The sequence below is a fragment of the Salmo trutta genome, chromosome 10 (genome assembly GCF_901001165.1).
Source record: "Salmo trutta chromosome 10, fSalTru1.1, whole genome shotgun sequence".
NCBI lineage: Eukaryota > Metazoa > Chordata > Actinopteri > Salmoniformes > Salmonidae > Salmo > Salmo trutta.
Window position 1 is genome coordinate 1,115,671 of NC_042966.1, and position 20,383 is coordinate 1,136,053.

Genomic DNA, 20,383 nt, shown 5'->3' on the forward strand with positions numbered 1-20,383 from the left:
CAACAAGTGCTCAGCATATGTGGGAACTCCTTAAAGACTGTTGGAAAAGCATACCAGGTGAAGCTGGTTGAGAGAATTACAAGAGTGTGCAGAACTGTCATCAAGGCAAAGGGTGGCTACTTTGAAGAATCTAAAATCTAAAATATATTTTGATTTGTTTAACACTTTTTTGGTTGCTACATTATTCCATATGTGTTATTGGTTTACATTTGATGTCTTCACTATAATTCTACAATGTAGAAAATAGTTTTTTTTTTAAAAGAAGAAAAACCCATGAATGAGTAGGTGTGTCCAAACTTTTGTCTGGCACTGTATATATCTAAAAAAAGAAAAGAATTGGGGGGGACTGAGTTAGGGTTTTGCTCTTGTTAGGTCAGTCACTGACAGTCACTCAATTAGCCCATGTCAGCTAAATTGTTTTAGATTGGTAAGTTAGTCCAGCCAGATATCTAAACTTGTGGTAATGATGTTTGAATTACTGATTTTCTATTGATTTTCTTAGTTACTCTCACGCAGATATTATAGTAAAAACTGCAAACATTTCTTTCCACCCTATGGCAAAATGAGTAGAATTGCATGAAATGTGTTATACAATTGCTACATTTTCTCTCCACCCCATGGCCGAATGTGTAGAATTGCAGCAAACTTGTCACTTAGGTCCCGAAAAGGCTAGGGCTAGCTCTGACTGCATGTGCAGGCATGGATGTGGGTACGCAGACCTGTAAGCCACTGCAGCCCCTCATGATGAGTTCAGATTTTGTGCCCCCCCCCCCATCAAAGTTGCCCATCACTGATATAGACCTATAAATTATGTGTACAAAGTTTTTGTGTATTCCTCACCTTACAATACATTTCACCGAAGGCAAAAGCAAATAGGTATCTAAAAGAGCCTGTGTGTGTGTGTGTGTGTGTGTGTGTGTGTGTGTGTGTGTGTGTGTGTGTGTGTGTGTGTGTGTGTGTGTGTGTGTGTGTGTGTGTGTGTGTGTGTGTGTGTGTCTTTTTCAGAAATATGTGGATCTGAAAAAGTTTTCAGATTTCGAAGAGAAGTTTATGAAATAGGGCAAAGTTAGGATTGTCAACTGGTGCAAAATATACATCTCTACATTTTCAAATTTTTTGAAAACTGCCGTTGAGTTGTGGAGAAGGCATAAGAGAAGGGCAGAGGGTGGGAAAAGGATCATGGGTAACAAGGCAGGCTGACAAACAGATCGTCATACACAGACCAACACTCAGAGGAAAAAGGCCAAGGTAGCCGGACACCATAAAGACTGACAGACGCACAGTGTAAGCCCTTTTTGATTGTTGCACCTGTGTGTGTGAGTGAAGATGGGATAAAAGACACTCACATCCCTGGACATGTGCTATGCTCGTAAACATCAACATCATGAATGAATGACAAGCAGCTGTGTAGTGTAAAATGACATGAGTTCATAGCAAACTCTGAAACATAGCTGTGGACACCTTATAGCCATGTCTCAGGGAAAAACAAACCCATATTTTACTCTCCTTTGCCCCTCTCTGACATACTCCAGCCAGCCTTTGTAAAGATAATAACCATGATAATAATTATGTCATTTTATGACTATATGTTTTGTATATTTGTAGAATATTTGTCATTAAACACACATTTCAATGATTAAATATCAATAACACCCTGACCTATTTGAAATGAATGATTGCAATCAGCACTTGGTACAAAACCAATTCATGTACCTTTCCATTTTAGGACCATATTCTGGAGTTTATACATTCCAACCATAGCTTCCAATCCCATGATGTAATACGCGTAAAGTCAAAGTTTGCGCATGAATCTCAGGACAAGTTAGAATATGTCCCTTACTGTTTATTAGAGGAACTTCACCACCACCTTTAGTATATCCATGGGCTTTCCCTCTCTGTATGGGTAGCAGCATTCCAATCTCAAGATTCTTGTTAGCATTTCTCCTTTTACTGTAACTCAGGCAGCAAATGGAGTGTGAGAATCACCAGTCAAATATGTGTGTGTGTGCATGTGTTAATTAAAAGCCTATTCATCAGTAGTTGTACAGTGTGTGTAAATTGTATAGTTTTAGACATGATTGTGTGTCGTAAGTGTTTCTACCCTCTTTTGACCAACACGTACAATCAATGTTCATCTCAAGAAAGATTCCAAACAATTGTATTCCACTCATACCAAATCTCTCTTGGCGTGATTAAGCCTGGTCCATTACGATCGCGTCCTGTCTGAGGTCCAACTCAGTCTGTTTGTGTCCAATGCTCTTCTTTAGCTTTCATCTCAGTCAGTTTGTTTCTCTGTCTTTCTCTGAGCTCTGAGTCACCTCATCTTTCACTCTCTCAGTCTGTGGCACAGGGGAGGGGCTAGGCTCATGCATGGGAGAGAAGAGCCTGAGGAAAGAGGGAGGAGGGTAAATCCAGAAATAAGAATGAATGGAAAATGAATGAGTGAATGTAGTAAATTAAATATGAGAGAGAGAGAGAGCGAGAGAGCGAGAGAGAGAGAGAGATGGAATAACTTATCAAATGAACAAAGGAAAAATGCTTTATGACTAAAAGGGAAGGGGATGGAATCATCTGGCTCGCAGGGAAGGAAAGAGGCACTTGTCTTTCCTTCTCCATCCGTTCCTTCTTTTTCTATCTCTTTATTTCCACTCGCCACCTGGCTGACATGTAGTCTCTGTCTGTGCGTTGACTCTGTCCATGCCGCTCCTTCCTCACCTGTCAGTTAGTGTCTTCAGCGCTCTTTCGATGTTCATGCGGTGGCCGACGCGCGTCACCCCCAGGTCCAGGAAGTCGTCCTTGGTGAGGGAGGGCAGGTGGGAGCCGTCAATCTCGTTGTCCAGAAAGCGCTCCCGGTGCTCCCCCAGGTTTAGGTAGGCCAGCCAGTCGGCCACGTCCCACTTAGTCCAGTAGGACAGGGGCTTGATGGTAAAGGGTTTGGCTGGGGGAGGAGGGGTGTGGTGGGGGTAGCTGAGGCAGGACGGAGAGGGGGGCAGGTGCATGGAGGGCAAGGAGGCGCCGGAGAGGAACTGGGTGGGTGAAAGGGAGCGGGAGACCAGAAGGGCACTGGGAGGTTGTGGGGATGTGGGGAAGAGAGGCGGGGTGGAGGGGTTGTAAGAGTCTCCTAGGGTGTGGCCTGGGGATGAAGGGGTGAGGGGATTGGGGAAATCAAAGGGGGTGTTGTAGATATGGGTGCTGGGGAGGATGGGGAGGGAGGAGGGTCTGGGAGGGGCGGGGCTGGGGCGGTCTGTGGAGTATATGAGGGGGCTGGGGGCGCGCCGGCGGGACACAGACGACCTCAGCTCTGGACCAGGGGTACACTGGAAGTCAAAAATCTTGGCTCCACGATACTTAGTGCGATGTTTGGGTGACGTGGGATAGGGTGAGTAGGTGGGGGAGAGAGGAGGGTGGGAGAAGTGAGAGGGGGAGGTGGGTATCTGGGGAGAGGGGGAGCGGGTCCAGTTGGGCTGCAGCGTGGGCTGGTGGGAGGGCGAGCCGGAGGGGGTGGCGGTTAGATTGGGGGTGAGGATTGGCGGGTGATGCTGCGGGGAGGAGGTGGGTAAGGGGGAAGTGGAGCGGGCTGTGGGGGGGCTCTGAAACGAGGCAGAGAAATCCCCAGAATATCTGAAAGATAAGAAAAGTAAAAGGGGTTACTGTGCTCAGTACACAATTCCGTGGAGACACTTAGTGAAACAGTTCGAATTGACTAAACCTCAGCAGCCTCACCTGTGCATTGTGGGCGACCTCAGACTAATGGGGCTCTGACCTCGCATCTCAGACTGACCCCAGTCGTCTGTGCTCTTATTGCTCATCTGCTGCAGCTTGGAGCTCAGTTCGTTGATGATGCTAGCCTTCACCCCCGAGAGCGGCGAGTGCAGCCTGCGCCCCTCAATAGACATCCCGTCCCTCTGGGCCTCTCCTCGCTCCAGGCCCTGTCCCGGGTTGACCCCCTCGGTTGACCCCCTTGGCTCCAGGGTGTTGGGCCGCTCCAGACAGGCAGCCAGGGTGGAACCGAAGCCGTCCTCCATCTTGGGTCGACTCTGTCTACGTTGTTTCCTCTCGTCCGCTGCTACTCCCTCTCCTCTCCTGGCCTCCTCCTCTGGGTTAGCCTGTCTCTGGGGGTGTGGTGGGGTGCTCTGGTAGGGCGGGTTGGTGCTCACCTGTCGACGCAACGCTTCTCTTGTATCCTTGATACCGCCCTCTTTGTACTGCATCGTCTTTGGATACACGATGGGTTTGGTCGTGTGTTTGGCGTGGTGTGCTTCAAATTCTTGCCCGCCTGAGTAGGTCATATAAGGATCTGAGTGCTCGCCACCCCATCCGTCCCCTTCCACTCCTCCTCCTCTCTCACCCGTCAGTTCACTCACTCCCAATATTTCCAGGTGCTGGTCGCCGCTGCTGTGGCTGTCCAGCTCCTCAATCCCAGAGTCCACCACCGTCTCTGTCTGCCAGTCTCCAGTCTTCATCATGGAGGGGTGGTGGTCTCCTGCCTTGCCTGCAGTGTTGATGGCGGTTCTGGGGGCTTTCAGAGACACGTTGTAGTCTGACGACACCACAGAGGCTGTGGTAGCAGTGGCGGCGGCGGTCATGGTCGTTGTTGTGGCGTAGGTCATAGTTGTAGTGAGGGTGGCCGGGCCGCGGTACCGTGCTAAGGTCATTTGGGGAGCAGGGGCACCCATATTAGCGGGGTTAACTGGTACGGTGGGGTCACTGAAGAAGGGGTGTGTATGTGACATGGGCTGGGGTCTATGGAGTGCGGGTGCGGGTGCAGGTAAAATGGATGCGGTTGTAGTGGTGGAGGAAGGGGGAAATATCTGGGGCGAGGGGAGGGAGGGCGATAGACCTGACTGGGTGAGGTTGGCCACCTCGCTGTCGTAGGATGTGAGGCTGGAGGCGGCAGAGTCCCCGGCCTGGGGGGAGGGGAGGGGGGCGTTGGAGGGGAAGCCTCCTGGTGGAGGTACTTTAGGAGAGGGGAGAGGGGGCGGTGGGGGTGGCATGGCGGAAGAGACATGTTGAGCTGAGTGTTGATGCTGTTGAGGGTATCCCCTCTGCATTTCTCGCTGGCCTTGGCCGTTGGCGAACTGCAAGGGAGGAGGCAGGGGGTCAACAAAGACAAACTCATCATCCAAATCTATCGAGGGTGCAGGCGGGGGAAGAACCATGAGCCCCAGTCCCCCTTCAACTCCTCCCTCTCCCCCACCTTCATGTGGGTGTGCTGGGGCTGCGGTGAGGGTGTACTGGGGGATGTAGCTAGCATTTGCACTGCTCTCCATCTGCAGGAACGAGGGTCTGCGGGGTGCAGGCTGAGGCGGCAGGCCGGGCGGCTGCATGGGCGGGCCAGGTGGCTCCCTGTCTCTAGAACTCTGTTGGTAATATTGGGTCTGGTACTGATTGGTTCTGTCCTCTGAAAAGCGAACTCTGAGGCCCTCTCTGGCTCCAGCTGCCTGGTCCCTCTCCACTCTCTCTCCTCCCCCTCCCAAGCGTAATATCCTGGGTGACTGTGGGCGGTTCAGGGAGGCGTGTGAGGTGGTGGTGGTGGTGGATGTGGAGAACAGGGATGGCGTGGGAGACGGGAGAGATGTAGGGAACACCCCCACGCTGGACATCTGCCGGCCAAAGTGCCGCTCCTCCCGTCGGGTCCTCCGGTCGTCCTTGAGGGCCCTCTCTCGTGCAGCCAGCGCCAGGCCCAGGGGGGACGAGGGGTCCAGGACTTTCCCAGTCAGAGGGTGGATGAAGGTGGTGGCTGAAGAGCCTGGGCCATAGTTGGAGGGAGCGGACTTGGGCTGGCCATCCTGGCCCATCACAGGGGAGTGGTACTCAGGCAGCCCAAAGGCAGGGGGCATACTGCTGGCGTAGTGGATGTAATTGTCCCTAGAGAACATGCCCTCGTCAATGGACTTGGAGGGGCGGAGGCGGGGGGTGGGGACATCAATCCCCATCCCCTGTAGGGGCTGGGTCCATACCCCTCCACCTCCCCCCGCCTCCCCTTGGACATCCTCTTCGGAGGAGAGGAAGAAGGAAGCACTCTTCCTCCTCATGTCACGGAAACGTTCCCGGTCACGGCGCGCTGCCCCGACGAAGGCCCCCTCGAACTGGGTGGTGAAGTCCAGGTTCTCCAGGTTAGGGGGCAGCTGGGGGGCGACAGTCGAAGGGGTCATGGGGGAGGAGACAGGGGGCTGGGATGGTGAGGGGGCCATGGTGGACGGTGGGCCGGGGGTGGTGGGGGTGTCGGGAGAGGCAGGGGGGGAGGTAGGGTCGTCTATGTCGGGAGGCGGTTGCTCGGCATCCATGCTGCTGCCCTGGCTGCTGCGGCCACTGCCACTGCTGGTGGATGGAGCCTTGACGATGATGGTGGGGATGGGGATGGAGCTCTTCTCTTTGGCCCCTGAGATTTTACCTCCCTGGCCTTGCCCCCCTCTGTGGTGCCTGCCGAGCCCGCCTTCCACTGTGGGCTGCTTCACTAGAGGGCCCCTCCCGCCCTTCCTGACTCCCCCGCCCCTGCTTGCCCCTCCGATCCTCTCCCGGGCCGCCACTTGCTGTTGCTGGGGCTGCTGTTGCTGTTGCTGCTGGGGTTGCTGTTGAGTTTTGGGAGCTGCGCTTGTAGGTGGAGTAGCACTACTGTAGCCCCTCCTCAATGCCCCCATTTTGCCCCCTCCTCTCCTCGTCCCCTCCGTGGGCTCCCCTGTGTATTGTCCTCCTCCTCTCTGGAGGGTGGTGGTCATGCCGTGCTGTTGATTGTCCCAACCTGCCTGGGCATCGTGCGCTGCTTGTTGCTGGGTGGAGAGGGCCTGGTAGTGGGCCTGGGCCTGGGAGGACAGTGGCTGGGGGGCAGACTGCTCCCCCCTCCGAGCAGTGTGGGGTCCAGCAGACAAGGGGGGTTCTGGGGCGGATGTGCTGGGGGGAGGGGGGATGTCCTCCGACAGGCTACGGGCCAGTTTCATAGCTGGGGTGTGGAGGGCCTGCCTCTCCTCCTCCGTCACACCTGAAACGGGCACACAGTTACACAGACTATCTGGTTGGAAAACAAAGTTAATTTACAACAGTCAGAATGTGGATTTTTGACAGTAACCTTCATAGTAATTGTATCGGTAGGACTTACCAATAGATTTCTGTCGTAGCATTACTCCATGAGGATGGCCGGGGGGATACTGACCCTGGTTGTAGCCAAACCCAGGCGGCATTACACCGACCAACTGGTCATGACTTGGCTTAATGTGTTGCAAGACACAAAGAAGAAAGACACACAGGGAGAGATGCGGAGAACGGGAAAAAGTGACGTCGCATTACACTTGCATTGAAAGTAAAAGTGATATAGTGCAATATGGAGAAAACAATAAGTTAATATCCTAGGCTGTGAGGTCTATTTCACATCCAGCATGGCAGACACAGTCACTGAATTGAGGGTATGATCCTTAGGGTCAGTAGGTCCTGCAAGTACAGTCATGGTACGTGGCCCGCTACCGAGGACTGTGGGCTCTCCTTCTCTGTGGCCGAAGTGGGTAAGACATTTAAACGTGTTAACCCTCGCAGGGCTGCCGGCCCAGAAGGCATCTCTTGCCGTGTCCTCAGAGCATCCGCAGACCAGCTGGCTGGTGTGTTTACGGACAGTTTCAATCTCTCCGTATCCCAGTCTGCTGTCCCTACGTGCTTCAAGATAGCCACCACTGTTCCTGTACCCAAGAAGGCAAAGGTAACTCAACTAAATTACTATCGCCCCGTAGCACTCACTTCTGTCATCATGAAGTGCTTCGAGAGGCTAGTCAAGGATCATATCACCTCCAACTTACCTGTCACCCTAGACCCACTTCAATTTGCTTACCGCCCCAATAGGTCCACAGATGATGCAATTGCCATAACACTGCACACTGCCCTATCCCATCTGGACAAGAGGAATACCTATGTAGGAATGCTGTTCATTGACTATAGCTCAGAATTCAACATATTAGTACCTTCCAAGCTCATCATTAAGCTTGAGGCCCTGGGTCTCAACCTCGCTCTGTGCAATTGGGTCCTGAACTTCCTGACTGGCCGCCCCCAGGTGGTGAAGGTAGGTAACAACATCACTTCGCAGATCCTCAACACTGGGGCCCCACAAGGGTGCATGCTACGCCCCCTCCTGTACTCCCTATTCACCCATGACTGCGTGGCCATGCACGCCTCCAAATCAATCATCAAGTTTGCAAACGACACAACAGTAGTAGGCTTGACTACCAACATCGACGAGACAGCTTACAGGGAGGTGAGGGCACTCAGAGTGTGGTGTAGCAAAACAACCTCTCACACAACGTCAACAAAACAAAGGAGATGATCATGGACTTCAGGAAACAGCAGAGGGAGCACCCCCCGATCGACATGGACGGACAAACTGAAATGGTCCACCCACACAGACAGTGTGATGAAGGTGCAACAGCGCCTCTTCAACCTCAGGAGGCTGAAGAAGTTTGGCTTGTCACCTAAAAGCCTCACAAACTTTTACAGATGCACAATTGAGAGCATCCTGTCGGGCTGTATCACCGCCTGGTACGGCAACTACAGCCTCCATAACCGCAAGGCTCTCCAGAGGGTGGTGCGGTCTGCACAACGCATCACGGGGGCAAACTACCTGCCCTCCAGGACACCTACAACACCCGATGTCACAGGAAGGCCAAAAAGATCTTCAAGGACAACAACGACCCGAGCCACTGCCTGTTCATCCCGCTACCATCCAGAAGGTGAGGTCAGTACCGGTGCATCAAAGCTGGGACAGAGAGATTGAAAGACAGCTTCTATCTCAAGGCCATCAGACTGTTAAACAGCCATCACTAACACAGAGAGGCTGCTGCCTACATACCAACTTGAAATCATTGGCCACTTTAATAAATGGGTCACTAGTCACTTTAAATAATGCCACTTTATAATGTTTACATATCTTGCATTACTCATCTCATATGTATATACTGTATTTTATACCATCTATTGCATCTTGCCTATGCCGCTCTGTCATTGCTCATCCATATATTTATATGTATATATTCGTATTCCATTCCTCACTTAGATTTGTGTGTATTAGGTAGTTGTGGAATTGTTAGATTACATGTTAGATATTGCTGCACTGTCAGAACTAGAAGCACAAGCATTTCGCTATACTCGCAATAACATCTGCTAACCATGTTTATGTGACCAATAAAATTTAATTTGATTTGATGGTAGAGTATTTTTTTATATTTTCTATTTAACCTTTATTTAACCAGGAAAAGCCCATTGAGACCCAGAGTCTCTTTTTCATTGGAGACCTGGCTAAGAAGGCAGCAACAATCAATACATTACAGAATTAAAACATACAACAATACAATACAATTCATCAACATGATCCAGCCTAAAATAAGCATTTACACTCCTCTGCAACAGTCTCCCATCAAAAATGTAATTTATTCAAATCAAATCAAATCAAATTGCATTTGTCACATGCGACGAATAAAACAGGTCCAGACCTTACAGTGAAATGCTTACTTACAAACCCTTAACTAACAATGCAGTTTTAAGAAAAATACCTTTGTTAGAGGCGCTAACATTGTTAGTGGCACTAACAATGCTGAGAATGATGCAGTACCTCATTGGGGGCGATGCTCTTGGTTCGTTCTCTTTTCCCCCCGTGACCCCGCTGCCCCTGTCCGTCTGACGCAATTGTGTGCTGAGCTGCTGCCAGGATCTCATCCAGTTTATCTGACAGACAGAGAGAGAGTTTGCGCGTATGTATGTGTGAGAAAGAGGGAGAAATGGGGGGAGAGAGATAGAGTGTGTGTGTGTGTGTGTGTGTGTGTGTGTGTGTGTGTGTGTGTGTGTGTGTGTGTGTGTGTGTGTGTGTGTGTGTGTGTATGCGTGTATGTGTGTGAGAGAGATAGAGAGAGAGAGAGAGAGAGAGAGAGAGAGAGAGAGAGATCAAAAGCATAAGACAATTAAAAGCGAAGATGGCCTCTTGAAACACAAAAGGGGACAGGGGTCAGATCTTACTTAGTGCCATTTGATAGACTGTCCTCTTCTTATCAGGCACCTGGGAGGACTCGTACTCTGAAAAGCAGAGGCAGTGTATTCATAGGACCTGAGCAGACTGATTTTGAATGCAGGCTTAAGGGCTGATGAAGGTAATGATAAGCGAGATATTCACCTGCTTTCTTTTTCCATGGAGAGGCAGCTGCAGCATATTAGAGAAAAGAAGGTAATCATATTATGCTATGACAGTATACCGAGACTGCTATTATAGCCATCTCTGTAATATCACAAAATAACATGAATGAATACAGTACATACTATAACACTGATGATGACAATGATGATACACAACTCAACCTTTTCCCACCTTTCTCCACTGTTAGTCATCATTTGATTTAGCCGAAAAAGAAGAAATGGAGCAGAAGTTATATGCCATTGCATATTGTAGCGTTTCCAGAATGTGAACGACTCTCCATCTTTCCCATACAGAGCAAATTTCCATACATTCACTTGAAAGAGGACATTTATCTCCATAGTATAGTCCTCCTCATTAAGCCATTGGTAAATAGAAAAACACTCCTTACCTATACCAGTTAAATCCCCAAGGCTCTCTGCATCAACTCACTTAATATTTAATGGACTTTTTCAATCATTTTTTTTCTATGGGTCAGAATGTGAACAATCCTTTTCTTTTCCTTTTCTCCATGGTTTTCATGCTTCCCAACCCTCCTTCTTCAATTGTCTTACCCATGTCTTCCAGCTCTAATGTCATTGATTTGGAGCGCAGGGCAATGGCAGGAGGAGTCAGCCTCTTAGCCTGCTGGGGGACTGCCAAAGGAGAAGGACCAAACATGCACTTACTTTCTGACTAGTGTGTTATAAACATACACTCATTGCAAACAATAATTACTGTTTACTACTATGCTATAAACATGAATTGTATAAATTACACAGAACAAACTAAAAAGTATACCTTTCTTCCTGGGGTTGGTCTCCTCCATCTCCGGGTTGCGGGCCACCATGACAACCTTGACCATCAGAGTGTTGCCACCTTGTCTGATCATGTTGACCACCTGCCTGTGGCCCACCTTCACGACATTGTGGCCATTGACCTACACACACAGAGAGAGAGAGAGAGAGAGAGAGAGAGAGAGAGAGAGAGAGAGAGAGAGAGAGAGAGAGAGAGAGAGAGAGAGAGAGAGAGATAACACTGGCTGGCAACAAGACTAAACTGTCATACTGCACTGTTTGAGTTCAAACTCAAAACAAATAAAAAAATCTACAGTACAAAAGTTGATCCCCATGTTGATTTCCAGTCCTGCATAAACTCTTTCCAGGGATCCATACCTCAATAAGGAAGTCCCCCATCCTTAGGCCAGCCCTCCAGGCCACACCGCCCTCATCCACAGACTCCAGGTACTGCAGCGCGGGGAATGCTGGGGTCGGCGTGAACTCCTCTATAGGAGTCTGGGCTGCAAAGAGACAAGTCAAGAACAAGAGGATAAGGGAGAGAAGTAATAAAATAGTGTTAAAGTGGAGGCAGGGAGATAGGATGGAAGAAATGGGTAAGAGGAAATGCGAGAGGTGAAAGTTAAATATATAAAAGAGTAGAGGACTGTGGAAGCTGGAGATAGGAGACACCCAGGGGTATTTCGGAGGAGAGGCACTCACTCACCTTTGGCTCCCCGAAGCACAAAGCCAAAGCCCTCATTGTCTTTCTTCTGCAGGAGCACTGTCTTCTCCTTAATGATGTAGTCACTTAGAGAGAATAAGGAGGAAGGGGAGGAGGGAGGGGGGGGGCAACGAGCAAGAGAGAGCAAGCTATATGACTTCTTTAGTAACAGAAAGCCTCATTGTCATGCAAATAAAGCATTTCTGAATCTGGGAGACAGCTATACTGCATCACATTATGAAATCACACTGCACCAAAAGATGGGGGGGCTTGAGGCATGTCATACAAAGAGCACCACCATACAAAGACACTTGTCAAACCAGGGTAGAGTCAGTGTCATGATGGGCGAGGAGGAGTGTACTGGAGAGACCTCTCCATAATCCAGCATAATGCTGACTAGCACCAGGAAGCACGTGAGAATGTACATAAAAAATGCTGCATAGACACTTCACTGTTAATGGGAACTTATAAACACACCTGTAATACCGCATTAGCTTTCTTCAAGCTTTCACTGCACTAGCTAACTTGGTTAGCTCTCATCCTACTTCTCCATTTGATGATGTTCAGGTAGGGATCTATGATGTACAGGTAGGGATCTATGTTTGAGTAGCAGTTAGTCATCGCTCATAATGACATTTGCTGTTTTTCATCGATGGTTGACATTTGTTATGATATGGTAGGATTAGTTTTACGGCACAGGGTTACGAGTTGGTCATTGCTCCATTGCCATGTCTGGGACTTCTGTTGCTTGTCAGATTTATGGCTGCCTTACAGCGGTTTTCCCTCATTTAGAGCTCAGTGAATACAGCAGCCTCACTCCACAGTAGCCATATACTGTACTACAACAACAGTGTCTCCAATTCACGCTGTAAAGCCTGCCGGGTCTCAATTCACACTGTTTTACGAGCTCAGTGCATACTGTAACCTCAGACTTAACTGCCATATACAACAACAGTGTTTCCAATTCACGCTGTAAAGCCTGCCGGGTCTCAATTCATGTTGTTTTACGAGCTCAGTGCATACTGTAACCTCAGACTTAACTGCCATATACAGCAACAGGGTCTCCATCTCTGTTCATTTAAAGGTCTCAATTTTACACAGCTGGCCGGTCTCAATTCATGTTGTTTTGCAACTCCATTAGGATGTCTGGCCCTTCGGTCACTTGTGGTTGAATCCATTAGGTTGAAATCCCAGTATTTTATTCCGGAACTTCGTTTTTCTGCATTAGATGCTCGGATAAACTCAAACTGACGCGGCCTCCAATCGACTGTGCAAATCCACCAAGGTACAACACGGCTGAGGATGAGTCTTTGCTTTTCTGGGAGTTGCTGAACTTGGTGTGAGCAGGCAGTACATGGGATCCATTACAAAGCTGAAGAAACCACTGTTAACTTCTCATACTGAGGTCTGCAGTTTGTACTGTCCCTTGCATCCTTCCCTTGTGTGTCGCCACACTGTCAAAGTTACGGTTTCGCCAACGCAAAAAGCCGCCTTCCATCCATCTGCTGTTCACACTTCATTCCTTTTCTCGTCTCCATCGTGCATTCCCTCTCAAAGGATACAAATCTACATGTAGCAGTGTGCTCAAATGGCTGGTTTGTATCATTTTATCCCCAAGGCAACAGAGGTGTAGGTATGACACTGTGGTTCTTTGAAATAGTCTGTACCATTTAACCCCCGTCGCTCCTGTTATATGTGCATATTGACTGCTTCTACGTTACATGAACTCACCATTGGCCAGTGTGACACTCACAGTGGTCACAGTATACACTCACATGTTACAGTAGCCTACAGTATTACAGTAGCCTACATGTACCCTCCCTCCTGATTTCTGAATCATCCTCTGTAGCTTCCAGGATTGTACAGAAGAAGCAGCATTGTAGGCATACATACTTACATACTCATCTTCTACATTTACATACATACAATTAAACCATGAGACACAATGACACATACATGCAGACACAATCCAGGGACACCGACACAGATGAACTACTCTCACAACGACACTCAACCACAGTGACACACACTGTGACTGCGCTCACACCCACTTATACACTCACATGAAGGAAATCACAAACAAACCACTTAGTGTGTCCACTCTCGCCCTTTCTATAAAACAATTATCATCCTATATGTTAGTGGTACAAACACAGATGGAACACACAATTTATGAGATATGGCAATATATAGCTGACATTGCAGCGTGCTCTCAGATTACACTCAGAAATACATCAGAGGGGAGTAACAGAGATAAACATGCTGCAGTCAGAGCCTCCATTCAATAGCCACTTCCGTCACACACAAATGTTCACACACACACTGGAAAAAGATGATTTAACACACACACACACACACACACACACACACATATATATACACACACACACACACACACACACAAATACACAAATACACACACACACAATACATAGCTTATTAATCCGCCTTTCAAATCCACGGCCTCTCTGTTGCATCTACCTCTCCCCTCTCTCCATTGTCCTCTCCTCACATCCATAGCCAGGCAATGAATGAGGAAACAGCGGCTACCTGTAAATGAACCACACGCTCCTGTTTCTGGGGCCCAGTGACGGCCACGAAGAAGAGAGGGAGAGAGAGAGAGACAGATCTCTCTCTCCGCATCCCCCCATTGCCATTTCCCCCCTCCTCTCCTCCACCCCTCCTCTCCCTCCGCCTCTCGCTCTACCAGCAAGAGCACAGCCAGAGAGAGCCGCGAGAGTGGAGGAGAGGAGGAGAGAGAGATGAGAAGAGAGAGAGGAGAGAGCGAGCGCTGGCCTAGCACATCTACACCCTGCATGCTTAAGACAGTGCGAAAGAGAGAGAGAGAGTAGAGAGAGAGAGAGGAGGAGGAGAGAGGGAGGGAGAGTGAAAGAAAGAAAGGGAAAGCTACAGAGATGGTTCTCTGCGACAAGGAGAGAGAGCGCAAGAGAGAGGAGGGAGAGAACGCTGGATGTGAAAAAGGGAAGGGGGAGGGAAAGAGTTGCTGGTGGTTTAGCATAAAAGAGGGAGAGAAAAGAGATGCTTTTGCAGGTGGGGGAAGGGGGGGGGGTGGGGTAGCAGGCAGCAGGGATGGTGTGTTTACTTGAACATCCACTGACTGGTTTCTGGCAGATTCACAAACAGCTGATTTCCACTCCAGAGAGATTTCCTAATCTGCAAATACAGACACACACATGCACATAACAGCACTTGCAACATTCAAATTCGAACAAAACCCACTCAAAATTCTCATTGACATTCTCCCAAACACACAAATGCAGTGGGTAGCAGCAGCCGTACATCTGGAGCTGGATCCGGTTCAAAATGCTACTGTATTACAAATCGGCAACATAACCACCACTGTACTACACACATTTCTACATGCACTCTCTCTTCACACAGACGTCATTCTGAGTCATTCTGAGTCACTGGCCATTATTCACATAGCCAAATACCAGTGAACCTGTATTAAGCTCAGTGACATCGTGACTGATAATAAGAGCTTCTTAGCACATGGCTAATGTCAGCTACACGTTGTAATCCCAAAACCCTGGGGGCGTGGAGTCCCTCCTCACACTTCCCGATTGACCGAATGAACGCTCATCACCTCCAAATCCCCAAGACTCATCATCAGGATGTTGTGCCGCACGCTCACACACGCGTAGAGACACGCGCGTGCACACACACACACACACACACACACACACACACACACACACACACACACACACACACAGCACTGTTAGCACTCATGATGCACACCACAACTGCAGCTGTCTGGGGCTGGACTGCAGTTTGACGCTAGCGGATTAGACAGATGCAATGGAGGAGAAGGAATCCATCGTCAACATTTATGGCATTATTTTTAACAGGGAAAATAAGCAGGACTGAAAGGGCAAATTTGGAGGGGTGATTGGTCATGTGAGCAGGGACAACACAAGTTGGGCTCCAGCCACCCTAGTCATAGACTGTTGTCTCTGCTACCCCACGGCAAGCGGTACCGGAGTGCCAAGTCTAGGTCCAAGAGGCTTCTAAACAGCTTCTACCCACAAGCCATAAGACTCCTGAACATCTAATCAAAAGGCTACCCAGACTATTTGTATTGCCCCCCTTTACACTGCTGCTACTCTCTGTTATTATCTATGCATAGTCACTTTAATAACTCTACCTACATGTACATATTACCTCATATTACTAACCGGTGCCCCCGCACATTGCCTCTGCTGCTCTTTAATTATGTGTTACTTTTATTTCTTCTTCTTCTTTTTTTTAAAGGTATTTTTTATTTTATTTTTTAAACTGCATTGTTGGTTAGGGCTTGTAAGTAAGCATTTCACTGTAATGTGAAATGTGACAAATACAATTTGATTTGATTTTGGCCAGATGAACTAGCAAAAGTCAAGCAACTTTGTCTGCTAGATGTACAAGAAGTAGAATTGAACTGACGTGTTGACTTCCGTGCTTTTAGCGCTAGCATGGTCTTAATACAGCTGAACAATAGCATAAACAAGCAATCACTTCAGCTTCACCCTACACACACGCACACCTTCCTCCAATTCTCAACCCAGAAACACACCCATCAGAAACACAAACAAATTAGCCGATTCTAGCTGTCCACCTACACAAGTGGCAAAACACAGCTAAAACATTAAAGTAAATCATGTCTAATCTTACTGTATGTGTTCTACTGAGAATCATAAGGGCTGCAGAGCACGATTAGTACTGGGTATTCAATCTTAGCACAGTTAGCTAGTGATTTCCCCTAGCCCCTTGTCTTCTGTTCCTTCATTACTTCACTATTGCTCCACCCTTAGAACTTGGTGACCATGGTGGCCATGTGTCCCAGGGGTAAAAATGACTTTGCGTGAGGTCATTCATCGATACGTCTAGTCCCTGAGGGCCAGCAGATGACAAGTTTCTTTCAAGTCCAGTCTTACCTGGGGCCATCCACACCATCATATGCTCCCATGGTGACATTACGAAACAGCTTCCTCTTGGCTTTCTCACTGCGCGTCTCTGGAACCCCAAAAAGTTCATGTGTTACATTTATATTAATGTGTGTTTTTTTTGTGTCTTTGTGTTCCACTATTTGTGTACTCAGTGTGTCTTTGTATACTTTGTATTCCACTGCATCATCTCTGAAACACACAATGATCAAGTTGGTTGTTGTGGTGGTGTGCTATTAATGTTACTGGGTGGGTGTGATACATGCCCTACTGCATGTAACATTGTGAGGATGTCCTGCAGTCAATAGAATGTTGGCAACTGAATGAAGATAAAATGAGTCATTCAGTAAATGCGGGGTTAGCATCTGTAGAGGGATTTTGGTTGGTGTTTGTCTGAGCTGATGCAATGCGAGTGAGGAATGTGTCTTTGTCTGAGCACATATTGTATTTGGTTTCTATAAGGTTGGTGGTGTTGTCTCACCTGATCGATTGTCCTTACTGGGAGGACCCACCTCCTCCACACAATCTGAGGGGAACCAGCCTGTACGACCTTTCACTGTGCCCTCCCAGAACCCCCCCTCTCCAACACTCAACACTGAGAGAAGGAAGGAGAGAGAGAGAGAGAGAGAGAGAGAGAGAACAAAGAGAAGAGGGGTGCATCACAACCTTTACAATCAACACAGTGGCACTCCAAAAACCCACTCCTCTCTGAATCTCTCTTACCTTTGACTTTGTCTCCTTTGCTGATGCTGAGCTCTTTCTCTCCGTGTGCAGTGTAGGCCCTCGTGGCCATGTACACTCGCCCTGGGACCGCACTGTACATATGCCTCATCTGACCCCCAGCTGACCACCCGCCACTACCCACTGAGGTCGCACTGCAAGAGGAAAGACAGAGGAAGAGTTTGTGTATCATGGAACAACACCTGGGGATACCAGTAGCGGAGATAGAGGGACAAGAAATGGCTCATGACAGTGGTTTACACTATGAGAACAACATTTTTGGAAACTTTAAAGCTGGTAACAGCCCCATTGGCTGTAGACAACTGAAAGGCATGTAAAAACATCCGTTTTTGGATATGCACATTATTTATAAATAGATTTAAATATCTACAGTCTCTCCCTCCAAAAATGTTCTCACCCCTGTCTGCCGCGCTGTGGTTTGCTTTGATGCCTCTCCTCTGTGTCGCTCTGCCCTCCTCCTCGCGACGGGGAGCGGGTACGGGCCCTGGGACTGCTGGAGCTCCTCACACCCACAGAGGCCCTGCGACCCTAGACAAAGAGGGAACACACACACACGCAGGATGAAATATAGAATTGTGTTGAGACTTACACAGACCCAAACTCACAATTCATTGGTTAACATCCCAAAGTAACTAAGGGCATAGCACCCCAATAAACCATAAAGTTGCAATCTCCTACTACATCTGCATACTGTGTCTCTCAGTACCTGTCTAGGGATGGGATTGGCTCCAGCAGCCTTGTTGGATAGGGCCATAGGGTCAGGCAGGGTCATGCTGTTATCACTGTTAGCACGCAGGAGGGGGTAGGGGTGAGCCATGAGGAGAGGGAGCGTGCGTGCACTCTCTCCTCTTTTGAGAGCATACTTTGGGGATTCCAGAAAGGGCACTGAGAAAAGAGAGTCACAGGTAGGTGGAAAAACAATGAGGTTAGTGCAAGAGGTGAGAGAAAGAGGGAGGTGTGAGAGTGTGAACAATTAACAACCCGACTCAAGTGATTCGGATGCAAAGACAATCGACAAGTAACACAGATGGACTTGAACACCACACACAACCCTCAAACTGGGCAAGCAATAATCTAAAGCATCGGTTGAGGTCAACCGGCCACCTCTGAACCAATAGTGTTTTTAGAAACCAAAGAGTTTGTAAAATGTCTTGGGATTAGCCTCTGTATGCTGATCCAGTGCACCACATGAAACACAATCTACCAGTGGGATAAAACAACCTAATATGATGGCGAAAGATAACAGATCTTCTGAGTCACATGTTGATTGATGAAGCAGAACATTTATACCAAACAATGCACTGCAAAGTCATTTATAGCAGATAGCATGACAGACATACAGTACAGACACTAAGGAAGAACATTTTACCGTTATTTTACAAATGTTCCATCCCGAGAATAAATCACTTTTCTCCCGGATAACCCGGTCTTTCCCGAAAAGAACCGGAAGTGTCATTTAAAAGCATTATAAAGCACATAAATAGGCCTATGTCTGGATTAGATTAGAGCTTTGATCTAAAATTCAAGGCTGATGCTACCTGAGCCTGATGAGCCATACAGTAAATACATTTTATGAGCCCTACATTAAAAAGTAATTTTATAATCCCAAACCCAAAAAAGCCCAATTGCATTTTGCACGACAGAAAAGCTTATATTTTACTAGGCAAGTCAGTTAATAACAAATTCTTATTTTCAATGACAGCCTAGGAACAGTGGGTTAACTGCCTGTTCAGAACACCAAATTTGTACCTTATCAGCTCAGGGATTTGAACTTGCAACTTTGCGGTTACTAGCCCAACACTCCAACCACTAAGCTACCCTGCCTCCTCAATATAAAAGTAGCTAGCTATATGCTCTCTTGGGTAAAGAAATGAAACAAGCTCCAGTAGGCTGATCTTTTTGAGTGTGGACTGTAATACTGTACTGTATTGTCTTACTGTACTGTATTGTATTATATGACTGGATTTACGCACATTGTTTAAAACCATGGTAAAGCTGAGAGAACATGCGATTCTGGTGCAGCACATGCTGCCTAAAAAGTTACTTTAACAAAGTTGTAAAAGTTACTCTAAAAATTGTATTTTAATTTTGAAATAGGGCCTATATTTGTATAATTAGCAGCCGCATATATACCTTCATAATATTTTCCCTAATGTTATTAGCCTGCCTACCTCTTTCTCTCTCTATTGTTGCTTCAGTCGTTCATTTCTTCTTCAGTTAAATGAAATAAGTTTTGTTATCTTCATCATTGCAATGACATTGTCACGTCCTGACCAGTAAAGGGGTCATTTTGTTATTGTAGTATGGTCAGGACGTGGCAGGGGTGTGTTTGTTTTGTGTTGTTGGATTTTGGGGTACTATTCTTTGTCATGTATTTCTATGTTTGTATTTCTAGTTATATTTCTGTGTTCAAGGTTTTGGTTTGGCCTTCAATTGGAGGCAGCTGTTCTTCGTTGCCTCTAATTGGAGGCCATATTTAAGTAGGGATTTTCAGCTTGTGTTTTGTGGGTGGTTGTTTCCATGTATAGTCATAGTACCTTACAGGATTGTTTTTCGTCGTTGTTTTGATTCCTCTTAATAAATGCGTTTTGGTCTACCTTTAACGACGCTTGTGACAGACATGCTTGAATAATATAGGACTAGAATTAGATGCAGACGGCTTTCACTTCTCTTCACGAGGATTGAATGGTTATGGGTCTGAATAAATAACTGCTATAGTCTACCGCCATTGCGCGTTCGCTCTTCTTTCAAACTACCCATGAGTTCTATTGGTTGCTATATTTAACATTTAAGCAAATAAGAGCAAGCGTCCCTCTTCGATTAGTCTATTGGTATAAAAAGTGCAACAACAAAAAATGTCCGGCAAGCTATACTAGTCTAGCTTTTCCTGCATGAGACTCCAAGATCTAAGGAACGTTTTTTAAGGTGAGGCCAGCGGAACACAGGTGCTTGCGTCTTGTGCAAGACACCAAGGCTTTAAGTTAGAAGCTTATTATGCATAACCCAACATTCATTAGATAAATGTTTTGGCTAATACTACATTGAATGTATTACCTGA

At 47.5% G+C, this 20,383-nt stretch overlaps 1 protein-coding gene across 1 annotated transcript in view; it reads right to left on the reverse strand.

Moving 5' to 3' along the window:
* Positions 1 to 373: 373 nt before the first annotated feature.
* LOC115200932 (SH3 and multiple ankyrin repeat domains protein 1) overlaps positions 374 to 20,383 on the reverse strand; it is a 73,286-nt gene continuing 53,276 nt past the window's right edge. Inside the window, exons 12-28 of the mRNA XM_029764055.1 lie at positions 18,032 to 18,210; positions 17,723 to 17,853; positions 17,308 to 17,459; positions 17,066 to 17,179; positions 16,576 to 16,654; positions 11,642 to 11,724; positions 11,314 to 11,438; positions 10,940 to 11,078; positions 10,714 to 10,794; positions 10,334 to 10,342; positions 10,142 to 10,168; positions 9,988 to 10,044; positions 9,587 to 9,699; positions 7,097 to 7,205; positions 3,724 to 6,979; positions 2,716 to 3,621; positions 374 to 2,385 (exon numbers count right to left, since the gene is read on the reverse strand). Of these exons, the coding sequence (XP_029619915.1) occupies positions 2,280 to 2,385; positions 2,716 to 3,621; positions 3,724 to 6,979; positions 7,097 to 7,205; positions 9,587 to 9,699; positions 9,988 to 10,044; positions 10,142 to 10,168; positions 10,334 to 10,342; positions 10,714 to 10,794; positions 10,940 to 11,078; positions 11,314 to 11,438; positions 11,642 to 11,724; positions 16,576 to 16,654; positions 17,066 to 17,179; positions 17,308 to 17,459; positions 17,723 to 17,853; positions 18,032 to 18,210 (5,666 nt within the window). The 3' untranslated portion in view covers positions 374 to 2,279. The remainder of the gene's footprint in view (positions 2,386 to 2,715; positions 3,622 to 3,723; positions 6,980 to 7,096; positions 7,206 to 9,586; positions 9,700 to 9,987; positions 10,045 to 10,141; positions 10,169 to 10,333; positions 10,343 to 10,713; positions 10,795 to 10,939; positions 11,079 to 11,313; positions 11,439 to 11,641; positions 11,725 to 16,575; positions 16,655 to 17,065; positions 17,180 to 17,307; positions 17,460 to 17,722; positions 17,854 to 18,031; positions 18,211 to 20,383) is intronic.